Genomic DNA, 13,413 nt, shown 5'->3' with positions numbered 1-13,413 from the left:
ATTAATCATCATCGTTTAACGTCCGCTTTCCATGCTAGCATGGGTTGGACGATTTGACTGAGGACTGGTGAACTGGATGGCTACACCAGGCTCCAATCTGATTTGGCAGAGTTTCTACAGCTGGATGCTCTTCCTAACGCCAACCACTCCGAGAGTGTAGTAGGTGCTTTTATGTGTCACCGGCACGAGGGCCAGTCAGGCGGTACTGGCAATGGACACGCTCAAAATGGTGTTTTTTACATGCTACCTGCACAAGAGCCAGTCCAGTGGCACTGGCAACAACCTCACTCAAATGTTTTTTCACATGCCACCAGCACAAGTGCCAGTAAGGCGACGCTGGTAACGATCACGCTCAAATGGTGCTATTTACGTGCTACAGGCACGGAAGCCAGACAGCTGCTCTGGCAATGATCATGCTTGGACGGTGCTCTTAGTGCTCCACTGGCACAAGTGCCAGTCATCGAATTTGGTTCAATCATGAAGACAAAAAAGGCACATTGAGTGATGTAGTTCTAGAGAGACTATGTAAATCTGAAAAGTGGAAGGTCTTAAAAGCAATAAAAGAATATACCAAGGTTGTGTGGTTAGGAAGCTAGTTTCAGGTTCAGTCCCACAGCATGGCACCTTGGGCAAGGGTCTTCTGCTATAGCCTTGGGCTGACTGAAGCCTTGTAATTGAGTTTGATAGGCGGAAGTTATCGCCGTATGTGTACATGTGAGTGTAAGTGCTTGTGCCTTCGAACAGTTTCTTTTTTTTTTATCTCTTCTTTACTACATTGCATTTCAATCACTATTTCCATCTCATTACTTTTATTTCAATAACTTTGAGTTGAAAGTCAAACACTTGACGCTCATCACAGCCTTAAAACAAATACAAGAGAAGAACAATGTGTCTGCTACCTACCAGTAGCTTTAATTTCTTGTCTTTCCATCATATCAACTGTTTCTATATTTGTCATGTAAGCAAACATTGCCATGGCCGCCTGCAACAGAAACAAAGAAAAACACTTATAATAATAATAATAATAATAATAATAATAATAATAATAATAAAATAATAATAATAACAATAATAATAATCCTTTTTATTAAAGGCACAAGGTCTGAAATTTTGGGGGAGGGGACTAATCGATTACTTTGACCCCAGTATTTCACTGGTGCTTAATTTATCAACCCCGAAAGGATGAAGGGCAAAGTCAACCTCGGCAGAATTTGAACTCAAAACGTAAAGATGAATGAAATAATAATAATGATCCTTTCTACTATAGGCACAAGGCCTGGATTTAGTGGGGAGGGGAACAGTCAATCACATAAACCCTAGTACTTGACTGGTACTTAATTTTTTGACCCAGAAAGGATAAAAGGCAAAGTTGACCTTGGTAGAATTTGAACTCAGAATGTAGTGATGGGTGAAATACTGCTAAGTGTTTTGTCCAGCATGCTAATGATTCTGCCAGCTCACCACCTTCATGATGATGATGATGATAACAACAATGATCCTTTTTACTAAAGGCACAAAACCTGAAATTTTGGGAGAGTGGGATGCTAGTTGATTGCATTGACCCCCAGTACTTGACTGGTATTTATAAAGAAGGATGAAATGTTAAACACTTTACCCAGCGCCCTAATGATTCAGCCAACTTACTGCCTTAACAACAACAACAACAACAATAATAATAATAGCTGTCATCATTTAACTTCCACTTTTCTGTGCTCGCATAATGTATTTTCCTAATGTACAATAAAATGTCTGTGTTAGGATTTGGGCTTACACGGTACCATAAGCTCAACTCAATAAGCTTAGTTAGGCTTAGCCATCATTACGTATCCAGGATGTCATTCAGAAGAGAAAAGCATAACACATGATGTTGTAATGTCAACAACATCATTTTAATGTTCTCTTTTCCATGCTTGCATGGGCTGAGTGGAGTTTATTGAAGCAGATATTCTACAGCTGGATGCCTTTATGCCCTCCAATTGGCCAACCCTCACCAGTTTCCATGGCCAGATGCTTTTGCAGAATATTGGTAATGAATGAAATTGCCTGTACGATTGTTTACCACTATCACTCACTGCACAGAGAGAGAGAGACACACACAATGGGCTTCTTTTAACTTCCATCTTCCAAATTCACTCTCAAGGCTTTGGTCAGCCTGAGGCTATAGTAGAAGACACTTGCCCATGGTGCCACGCAGTGGGACTGAACCCGGAACCATCTGGATGGGAAGCAAGCTTCTTAATCACTCACCTACATCTGCTTGTAACAAACTAAATCTGCAAATGTATTTTGATCCTTGACTGGACATTAATTCACATGTTTTATACATAATTTTGTGCAAATGTATGAACGACACAAAATCCAATTTTACTTAATTAGAATATAAATCTGAAGCTTTAAGAAATCATTGATTTATAGAAAAATGGAAGGTTTTTACCTGTTCAAAAGACTCCTGAAGTGTGTTGCCCCCTAGAGAGATGTCAGTTAAGGAAATATGAGTGGTGATGACTCATGAGTGATGATTGTTCACGATGGTCATGACAGTATTGTCGATGGTGCATTTGAACCTCTATGTTAAAACCTACAAAATTCTGACACCAACTGGAAATCTCCACAGAAATAGTTGATGTCAGTATCTTGCAGGTTTTAATGTCTACGGAGTGGGTTTCCTCTACAGACCTGTCAAGGATCCGAAATGTTGGAATCAGCACAGGTACTGAAAATGCATTATGGGATATTGCCTTGTTGTAAGAGGAGAATTCTGACTGGTGTGTGTGTGTGTGTGTGTGTGTGTGTGTGTGTGTGTGTGTGTGTGTGTGTGAGTGCCTTGGCATTGCATGATTGTTGTAAATTAATGTGATTCATTTCCAATATTCTGCAAAAACATATCTGGCCACAGGGAGATATTACCTTGCTTGGAAACAGATAAGTGTTGGCAACAGGAAAGACATCCGGCTGTAGTAAATCTACCTCAATAAAATCTGTTCAATGCATGCAAGCATGGAAAAGTGGATATTAAAATGATGATGATGATGATGATTGTAGAGTAGCAGAATAGCAGAAGCAGTCAACTGTAGGCTAGCTTTGTGATGTTTAACTGAGTCCTTCTGCTTTCTGCATTCAAACCCTCGCCTCATTGCTTTAGTCTTCTATCCTTTCACGTGGCAATAAAAGTACTAATCAACTACTGGGGGATATACTGAATCTAAGATTCCCTTCCTATTCAAATTCATGGCTTTATGTCAAATATGTAAAATATTGATATCATTGCAACTTGAGCAGCAAACTATATTTCATGGGATGCAATGATAAGTGAAATGGATTGAATATGATGATGATGATGATAGTGATGATAGTGACAGTGATGATCAGTGACAACATAGCTTCAAATATTTATTAGATTTTAAAGGATACAGGCATGAATTCTGAAAAGACAATAGAAGACGAAAGTAAAAGGTTTAAATCATTATTAATAACAGAAATGAAACAAATTAAAGTTCACAGCTATCGCAAAGAAATAACAAGACAAAATGAAGCTACATTGGACTAATTGCCAGTCAGAAGAAAGACTTCCCGAAACACAAGGGACAAACTTGGAGTATCTGTAACAAGCTTCAAAACATCTGTCAGTTAGGGGTGTATATTCTGGGTGTTGCTAGGTGTGTGCTGTACACCCCTCGAAAATGGCAAATTCATTATAAATATTAACCTTACTCATTAATTCAATCACAAATCTTAATGGATTGAAATTTGGTGGCATTGGGTGTGGCAGCATACCCAATACAACAAACACCATACACCACTGCTGTCAATCAAATACTTCCAAGTCCTTCTTTAGGGTTTATGCAGAGAGCATTCTTCTCATTGGAGCTGAAACCTGGACTATGAAGGAGTTTTGAGGTTGTCTTCATGGTACATACACCAGGTTTTTCATGAGAGCTCAAAACATGGGATGTGAACACAAGACCAAAGTGTAGACTTATGGACACACATTCTCTCCAACTCCACTATTATTGCTAAAAGCAGAGTATGCTTTGCTATCATACTGAATACCAGATCAAGTCAGATGTTATGTTTTGAAGACTTTCACATCCTAATAAGGGATGAAAACCACTCAACTCTGTTGATGTTGCTAATAGAGATAAGCAACATGAAATTGAAAACCTACCAAAGACAATGGAAGACAAAAAAAATTCCTTGCATGGCATGGGGAAGCATATTTCACCTATAAATGCCTGAAGTTAAAGAATGCCACTAAAACTAATGAAATATATAGGGGTTTATGTCACTACACTTACAAAGTACAGGGAACCATCATCATCATCATCATCATCATCATCATCAACAACAACAACAAAAACAATATCCATGTTTCATGCTGGCATGCGTGAGACAGTTTGACAGGATTAGATGAGCCTAAGGACTGGATTATTCTCCAGTGTTTGCTTTGATATGGTTTCTATGACTGGACATTTTTCTTAACCTTTCGTTACCAACCCAGCTGAAACCAGCTCTGGCTCTAAGTACAAATGTCTTGTTTTCATCTTGGGATCATCAGCACCATTCAGATTGTGGAGTTACAACTGCATGCATAGATTATATCATTACATTTTCAGGCACAGAGTTTAACGTCATTACAATTACCTATGTAAATTATGTAGTCATAGTTACATAATCTCTTGTACAAAAAATGTATAGGAGTTCATTTTAGATATAAGAGATAATATCAATACAGATTCAAATACACAGAATTATGTCATTATAACTACCTAAACGAAGGATTATGTCCTTACAACTACATATACAGGGGATTATATTACTACAAGTACAGATTAAAGTGAATTATCTCACAACAACTAGATATACAGTGAATTATGTTACTACAACTAGAAAACAAATCATATTTCAGTTAATTAGAATCCTTGATATAATAGGTACTTGTGGATCTTTCTAAGAATGTATTAACCCTTTTGTTACCATATTTCTGCCATTGTTTCATTTCAAAATGAAGAAGAATTTAGTAAAATAACTTTGTCATTATCAAGCTGGTGTTTATGACATAAATAAATATGAAATTTTGATGGAAGGGTTTAATTTAGACCAACCACTTTAACTCTTCCTATTCAAAGCATTTTCATAAGCTTCTCCTAAATGGCTATGACTGTTTTCAAGTTTTTAGCTAGGCTTTGCTTCATACATTCTGAGTAATATAAGGCTTTCTTTTCATAAGTTCCAAGTTACTTTAGTGGTTGAAATAAAATTATGATTGTGTATCATACATAAAGCATGGACACTAAGAAACTATGTCCTTTGTATCACATATGATACACAGAACAGGCAAAGGTTCAAAATTATAAAGCTTGTATCATAGGCAGTTTGGGATGGGCTGGTATTAAAAGGGGTAAAGGAGTTGGAACTTACTGGACATCAGCTGGATGGTCCAAGTCTGTGAAAAAAAAAAAAGTTATATAACAATTAAAAAATATAAAATGATTTTTATTAAATAGTTTTTAAAATTGTTTGTTAATGTCATTAATACCAACATATTAACAGCTTTGGAATGACCCCAGTACTCAACTGGTACTTATTATATTGGTCCTGAAAGGATGAAAGGCAAAGTTGACCTTGGCGGGAATTTGAACTTAGAATGTAAAGATAGCCTAAAACCGTGAAGCATTCTGCCCAATGTAGAAAATGAAATGCTTCGTGGCATTTCATCTGTCTGTATGTTCTGAGTTCAACTTTGCTTTTCATCCTCTCGGGGCTGATAAATTAAGTACCAGTTGAGTACTGAGGTCGATATAATCAAATGCCAAAATTTGAAAGCAATATTATTTTCAACACCTAATTACATTTTCATAAGGGGTAGTGCACAACATAAGAGATATTGTGCACTCATTACTGACCAGCTGATTTTTGCCATTGGTTCTTATTGAGGGCAAGGTCAACAGCTTCATTAAATCAAAGTTTGTATCAGGCTAGATAATCATCATCATCATCATTGTTTAACGTCCACTTTCCATGCTGGCATGGGTTGGACAGTTTGACTGAAGGCAGGCAAATCAGGTTCTAATCTGATCTGGTGAAGTTTCTACAGCTGGATGCCCTTCCTAGCGCTAACCACACCAAGAGTGTAGGGGGTGCTTTTTACATACCACCAGCATGAGGGCCAGTCAGGCAGTACTGGCATTGACCACGCTTGAATGGTGCCTTTTACGTGCCACTGGCATGAGATGAGACCAGTCAGCCGGCACTGGCATCAACCACGCTTGAATGGTGCTTTTTACGTGCTTCCGGCATGGGAGCCGGTCAGGTGGTACTGTCATCGGCCACAACAGGTCTTCAAGTGAACAGGACAGCTTAAGAGTCATGAACAGTGGAAAAAAGCTGTTGATGGCCAATGCCCCACAGGGAGTGAAGGGCTTAAGACTGGCCCTCACTACACTCTTGGAGTGGTTTGTGTTAGGAAGGGCATCCAGCTGTAGAAACTCTGCCAGATCAGATTGGAGCCTGGTGCAGCCATCTGGTTCGCCAGTCCTCAGTCAAATCGTCCAACTCATGCCAGCATGGAAAGCAGACGTGAAATGGATGATGATGATGTGTGTGTGTGTATTTGTCCCCTCACCATCGCTTGACAAGCGATGTTGGTATACTCACATCCCTGTAACTTAGTGGTTTGGCAAAAGAGACCAATAGAATAAGTACTAGGCTTACAAAGAAAAAGTCCTGGGGTCAATTTGTTTGACTAAAGGCAGTGCTCCAGCATGGCTGCAGTCAAATGACTGAAACAAGTAAGAGTAAAATGTTGATGATGCTCTGGTTTCATGGTACAATCTCAGGTAAAGTGAGGCAATGTAGAATAAAGTGTTCTGTCTTCAAACACAACAAAATGCTAGCAGAAGAATGTGAGGAGAGATGGTTAGTGATGAGACAGAAGTGACTGTTGTAAGTGATGGTCGTGACAGTATTGTCGATGGTGTATTTGAACCTCTATGTTAAAACCTACAAGATTCTGACACCAACTGGAAATCTCCACAGAAATAGTTGATGTCAGTATCTTGCAGGTTTTAATGTCTATGGAGTGGGTTTCCTCTACAGACCTGTCAAGGATCCGGAATGTTGGAATCAGCACTGGTACTGCAAATGCATTGTGGGATATTGTCTTGTAAGAGAAGAGTTCTGACTGTTGTATGTATGTACATGTGTATGTCATTGTCCAGTTTTATTTCGAGATTTCTTGCCAACAGAGTAAAAGCTGGTTTCTAACCTAGATTTAAGGCTCCTTCATTGGAATTTCAACATCAACAACAGGGTATTTTTGTTTGTATGTATGTATGTATATGTGCAGATTTGTATGTTTTACTTTATGTATGTATTCTCATGCATATAGTTATATATCTAGACATGCTCATATATATTTAAATGATAAACTTCTGGAAAGTTTTACAGATTTTTACATACATACATATGTATGCAAAAATCTATAAAACTTTCCAGAAGTTTATCATTATATATGTATGCATGTATGTATGTACCTTGACATTGCATGTTTGTTGTAAATTAATGTCATTCATTTCCAATATTCTGCAAAAGCATATCTAGCTATAGGGAGATATTATCTTGCTTGGAAACAGATAAGTTTTGGCAACAAGAAAGACATCTGGCTATAGTATGGGAATGACTCGGGGGAGGGTATGTTAGATACAGGAGGGCACTGGGAGTAAATCCTCTCTGAGACAGTGGTTCTCAAACTGACAAACAGCAGTGACACCCACCACCACCAAAAAAGTATCAGTGAAATGCTTGAATTTCTTTCCACCTCCTTATCAATGAGATAACAAAATAGATTAACCCATTACCTACCAGTGATCTCATATGAGATCACTTAAAAATTACACATTTCGTAATTATCTGTCAATATTTACACATATCTAACCTTTTTGCTATATCTACTAGGAATATTTCTCTGATATTCAAATGAGGTTTGCTAATTTTTCACCCAATATCCCGCTTATTTCTATTTAAAATGTTATTTTGATCATTCCAGCGTGCTTCTAAGGCTGTTTTATGCTAAAAATCAAAGTTTCATAAAAAAAAATTCCAGTTAATAGAATTATGGGAGGTAATGGGTTAATAGATTTTGCATCTGTATAATTCTTCTTTCTTCACTAGGGTTTGACAAATTTAAAAAATTTTAAACCAACTGAATTTTTATTAAACATGGCCATTTGTCTATCTCCTTTTCAAACCTCACAGTTTCTGCCACTTATGAGAAACTCCACTCAAGTAAATAGTATCTCACGATTACCACAAGCACCTCTTATATCATAACCAACATGCCGGTAGTATCTTAGCCACGTACAACCAGATCTACGGTTATAAGTCCACAAAATGGAATAAATTTGAGTACGATGAGAACGAGAATTCTGATGTTCCGGATCGGATCCTCTATCCGTGTATATACGAATGTATGGAGAACGCGGATAGACTGTTTACAGTATCAGGCAATCAGTTCAGAAGTCAGTGATCACCAGCTAGTGTCTTTAAAGTCAACAGGGAAACTCTCAAATGCCCAGTTCACTTAGCTGCTAAGCAAGTTTCACCAGAACAATATAGTACATTATGCACGAAAGATCCTTCTCTCTTTACCTCAAATCTATTCTATTTTGTGAGCTTTATCAAACTGATTATAGCCAATAAAGATTACGACTAGTTCTTCCAAATCTGTTACATTTTATTAGAAGCAACCACCAGATCATCTCATGAATAAGGCAGATTTAATCCGGCCTTCGGATGTCTTTAGCGATGTCCACTATGTTGTAAGTATCCGGATCGAATCTCCAGTCTGAGGGTACCTTTCTCTCATCGTAACTATTAAAACAGAAAGATCGAAAAAAAAAAATGCTGTTATCCATTCAGCAGTCTATATCAAAGGACTTTGCCTTGAACCTGATTAAAAGTTATTACTTTTAAATTTCGGTCTGATCGTGTAGCATGCTATACAGAAACTGTTTTAAATCGAAACTACGCATTTTCTCTACAACTAATAACTTCTTAGTTAAGAAACGAAAAGACGAAAATCATCAATGGTAGCCCCATCCAAACACGGTGCTTACCCATTTCTACATTATCTGATGTGTATATTAACACACTCAAAAACAAAACAATGATTCCAAGTCATTTTGTTTACATGTAAGATTGCGCAATGAGTGCGCTGAAACGGTTTCAAAAGCAGGTTATTATATCATCAAGGAAAAGACAAATGGTATGAAGGATAACAAGTAAATACAGAGCTAATAAACGATCAAGACAAAATAACTGAAAGCAAAGAAAATGTATTTTCTAATAATTACATTCATATTTAATAACAGGCAGTTCCGTGTCCAGGAAATCATTGTTGGTAGAATTGTTCGCCATCTTCTTAGAATGAAGAGCCGACTGACGATAAAAGGAGGCCTGTGATTGGCTAGCTTTCTTGGTTACCAAAAGCTACCAAAATGACTTCTCAAAGTGGTACATACTCTTTCAGCCGAAGCAATCCTTCTATTGCACTCCGTCAGATTCTCGTACTGCAGGTATTTCGAGATTTTCGTGGCTCTAATTACATACTGATGTATCGCTTTTGTCTGTAGATAGTGGTTTGTATTCCATTAGGTGTAAAGGTAAATGTTGTTGTTATGCAGCACTGCTAGCTATGATCGAGCGGGACATCCCATTAAACCAATATCTTTTATTAAACCGAAGGTTCGTGAAACCGGTAAAAGGAAATAAAACAAAAAAAAGGACACCGATTTAGCGAAAACGGAAAGTTCTAACAGTTACATATGTGTGTGTGTTTATTAGTCAATAAGTTAACTCAACGCTGGTGTTAACAAAAATTAAAGCAGTAATCTGAAACAATAACCTTTTACTTATTCGTTTCGGTTATTCAAGGACGCGAATTTATTTTTGCACATTCCCTATTATTGTTGGTTCACTTTTAATTACTACCACTTTAGTTAAAGATTGTTCTTTTCTTATTAAATGTTTCTTCAGATATTTAATGAAAGGGGAAACGAGATTTTGTGATACTTGTTCTGCTCAAACATTAATTGTAGTCAAAAATTAATAATCGACACCTGTTTTTGAACTAAGACACGTGTAGATAGATGTCTCACTACTCTTCACTCTTTTAACTAATTATCTTCGTCTTTTATGACTCAGTTGATGAACAAACAATGTCACCGTAATTGATTCATTCATATCAAGTCTACTTTAAATGTGGAGAGGATAAAATTTGTTCAGTAAGATTGTAATATGAGTGCTTATATCATAGCTTCTCTCATAGCTTAAGCCAACAGGCGTACTTGAACTTAGCACTGCAATCTAATGTAAACACTTGTCTATTATGCATTGCTCCTGTTGTCACTTGGTGAATTGAGCTAACGAAGGTTAATTTTGCAGGACATTGCCACAACACCTGATTCTCCAGCATCCTTCACTTTGGTACAACAAAAATATGATGGAAACATTTGGGTATAACGAAGTAGTTAGGTTACAGTTAAGGGTAACCAGTATTGTGTGATGAGGTATATTGCTACTTGAGTGACAATATTTTTTTAATGTAGATGGCAAACTGTTAATGCGGTGCAAAAATAACAGAAGTTGACCCTTCAACCAGTAACTATATTCCCTATTGTATTTCAACCAATTGCAACTGTCGTAATTACTACTTGTCAGTAACGAAATTCGGACCTACTGTCCCTTGGTTCAAATTTCATGCAGTTTTTACTTAGTCTTTCACCTTTCAACAAAACAATTAACTTCAGCTAGCTTTGACTTGAAGTACTGAAATAATTTGATGTCTGGTGTGAACATATCACCGTTCGCAATTTGGCAACAAAGCTCAGATAAATTGGTGCTGTAATCCAACTGGGTTGACATGTCTTCAACACAACTCCATACCACAGAAAACTAGATTAAAACTTTTAATAAAAGCTAGATGAAGGGCTCTTGTAACCTTCAACTATCCTATGATGGTTTCACATTTCCGATATATTTTTCTCTCTGTTACTGCTTTATGACTTCTGATTAAATTTCTCTTTATTTGTTTAATGCCTGTTTTTTCCCAATACTATCGTATGTTGCACAAATGTTAATTACTGTGGAATTATGTTACAGTTGGACACTAACACTCTTCTGTTTTTTCAAGTAAAAGTTTTTTTTTTTATTCCTCTTGTCTTCAGAAGTAAGTGTTAAGCTACAGGGCAAGTTTTTGACAGAGTTTGCCTTACAGCCATGTGGTTTTGGGTTTCACCCCACTGCATGGCACTTTGGTTAATAATCTTCTATATCCTCAGGCTGACCAATGTCTTGTGAGTAAAATGCACCCAGTATGCTGTATAAAGTGGTTGGCATGAAGAAGGGCATCCAGAGCAGACAGCAAGGCTTAAGCCATCAAACCCATGACAGCATGGAAAATGGTTATGAAATGATGATGATGATGCCACCACGCCATAACAAGGACTGGACCAAGAAAGAATACAAAGGTGCATGGCTCAGTGGTTAGAGTGTCAGGCTAACAATCATGAGGTAGTGAGTTCGATTCCTGGACTGGACTGTATGTTGTGTTCTTGAGCAAGACACTTTATTTCACGTTGCTCTAGTTCACTCAGCTGTAGAAATGAGTTGTGATGTCACTGGTGTCAAGCTGCGTCGCCCTTTGTCTTTCCCTTGGGTAACATCAGTGGCATAGAGATGTGGGGGGGGGGCTAGTATGCGTGGGTGTCTGCTGGTCTTCCATAAACAACCTTGCCCAGACTTGTGCCTTGGAGGGGAAGCTTTCTAGGTACAAATCCCATGGTCATTCATGTATTTAGGACTTCATTACACTTCCTTTTCTAAGGTAGAGTGTGATTTGAAGGAGATTTGGCAGTTATTTCTTCTAATATGTTAAAAGTGATTCACTTCAGTAACCCCTTCGGGCTAAAGGCCCTAATACAAATGTAAACAGGCCTGTTATATCATTGACACCTTGTGTCGCAAGCTTATATCTATTGTTTTCTTTCTTCTTATATCTCAGACGGTCCAGTTGTTGCCTATTTATATCTTTATTTATGCTGTTATTACTCCCAAAGTATCATATCCATTATATGTATTTATTTATTTATTTATTCCTATAGGCTCATATTCGTGGTTTTGTTGTCCGACATCGGATGAAAAAACTAAGAACAGAATTTGAGGAAATTATGCAGGAAATTCATCCCAATGGAAATCTTCATGTTGTTTGGAAAAGAAATTTGTTGTGCTTACCTGAATTTTCTTCAAAGAAAGAAAGTTGTAAACCATTCCAGTTGAGTTCTAAACCACATAAATCAAAACCTCCTGAACTTCTAACTAAACAAGAGAACCATTCGATTCCTGGAAATTTTAACAAGCGTTCTTCAAAGACATCAAATTCTTTGAACCAGTGTCTAAATAATCAAACACCTGTAAATACCACTGAACTTTACAATATACAAGGAACTAATAGTGAAAGAGACAAAGAAGTACATAGAGGTGAAGAATTGGTTGAAAAAGATCAGAATCATTTTATAGAAGACTCTTTTGAGTCAGAGCAACTGAAGAAAGAGAGAAAAATTTCCTTGCATACGGACAGCAGTGAGACAGAATTTGATAGAAAAACTTCAAATCATTGTGATCATTTGTTTAGAAATGGAAATAGCCTTCCAAGAAATTCAAGAAAAGAACAGTTCATGAAAAATGGCAATGGCTCCATTTCTACAGCATCATTTTGTCTGCCTGTATCTTCTACATCATTTGACTGTTCATCTTTCACTGATGTCACCTCAGTTTGGGACAGTACCCCATCATCTCCAGGTAATTATATATTTGTATTTCAGTAGCAGAAATGTTAGGATGTCTGACTGATTACCTTGTGATATTTAGTTACGGCTTTTTTACATTCTGAGGTTATACTGCCAGAGTTGACTTCCTCTTTCATTCTGCCTGGGTTGATAGGATAAATTCCAGTGAAGTACTTGAACTGATTAGACCAACTGTACACTCCCACTTCCCTTCTGTGTCTCTTTCTACTAAACTTAAACATTATCATTGTCATTTTTATTATTTTGCTGTTAATAGTGTTAGTGTTGTAACTTGCTTAATTTCTATTAGACCACAATCTGTGGTTCAGAATGAAAAGCATTCTTGTTTCTTCTCCTGTTAAAGTCCTTTTATGCTAATCATCATTTAACGTCTGCTTTCCATGCTAGCATGGGTCGGACGATTTGACTGAGGACTGGCGAACCAGATGGCTACACCAGGCTCCAATCTGATATGGCAGAGTTTTTAGAGCTGGATGCCCTTCCTAACGCCAACCACTCCGAGAGTGTAGTGGGAGCTTTTACGTGCCACCGGCACAAAGGCCAGTCAGGC

The 13,413-nt window shown here is 37.5% G+C and overlaps 2 protein-coding genes across 4 annotated transcripts in view; one reads left to right on the top strand and one right to left on the bottom strand.

The window, feature by feature from the left end:
- The window catches only part of LOC106875373 (protein archease), a 17,035-nt gene extending 7,557 nt beyond the window's left edge, over positions 1-9,478 (bottom strand). Inside the window, exons 1-5 of the mRNA XM_014923470.2 lie at positions 9,351-9,478; positions 5,419-5,443; positions 3,412-3,422; positions 2,435-2,466; positions 904-982 (exon numbers count right to left, since the gene is read on the bottom strand). Of these exons, the coding sequence (XP_014778956.1) occupies positions 904-982; positions 2,435-2,466; positions 3,412-3,422; positions 5,419-5,443; positions 9,351-9,414 (211 nt within the window). The 5' untranslated portion in view covers positions 9,415-9,478. The remainder of the gene's footprint in view (positions 1-903; positions 983-2,434; positions 2,467-3,411; positions 3,423-5,418; positions 5,444-9,350) is intronic.
- A 7-nt stretch (positions 9,479-9,485) lies between these two features.
- The window catches only part of LOC106875371 (uncharacterized), an 8,370-nt gene continuing 4,442 nt past the window's right edge, over positions 9,486-13,413 (top strand). Inside the window, exons 1-2 of one of the 3 annotated variants that reach the window (XM_014923468.2) lie at positions 9,486-9,572; positions 12,159-12,855. In XM_014923468.2, the coding sequence (XP_014778954.1) occupies positions 9,495-9,572; positions 12,159-12,855 (775 nt within the window). In that variant the 5' untranslated portion in view covers positions 9,486-9,494. Of the gene's footprint in view, positions 9,573-9,990; positions 10,566-10,618; positions 11,526-12,158; positions 12,856-13,413 lie in introns of those variants that run through there. The other 2 variants (XM_052967504.1, XM_014923469.2) reach the window with 2 other exon arrangements.

This window comes from Octopus bimaculoides, chromosome 4 (assembly GCF_001194135.2).
Source record: "Octopus bimaculoides isolate UCB-OBI-ISO-001 chromosome 4, ASM119413v2, whole genome shotgun sequence".
Lineage (NCBI taxonomy): Eukaryota > Metazoa > Mollusca > Cephalopoda > Octopoda > Octopodidae > Octopus > Octopus bimaculoides.
Note: the sequence above shows the minus strand (reverse complement) of the source record. Positions and strands in the feature narration are given on the sequence as shown.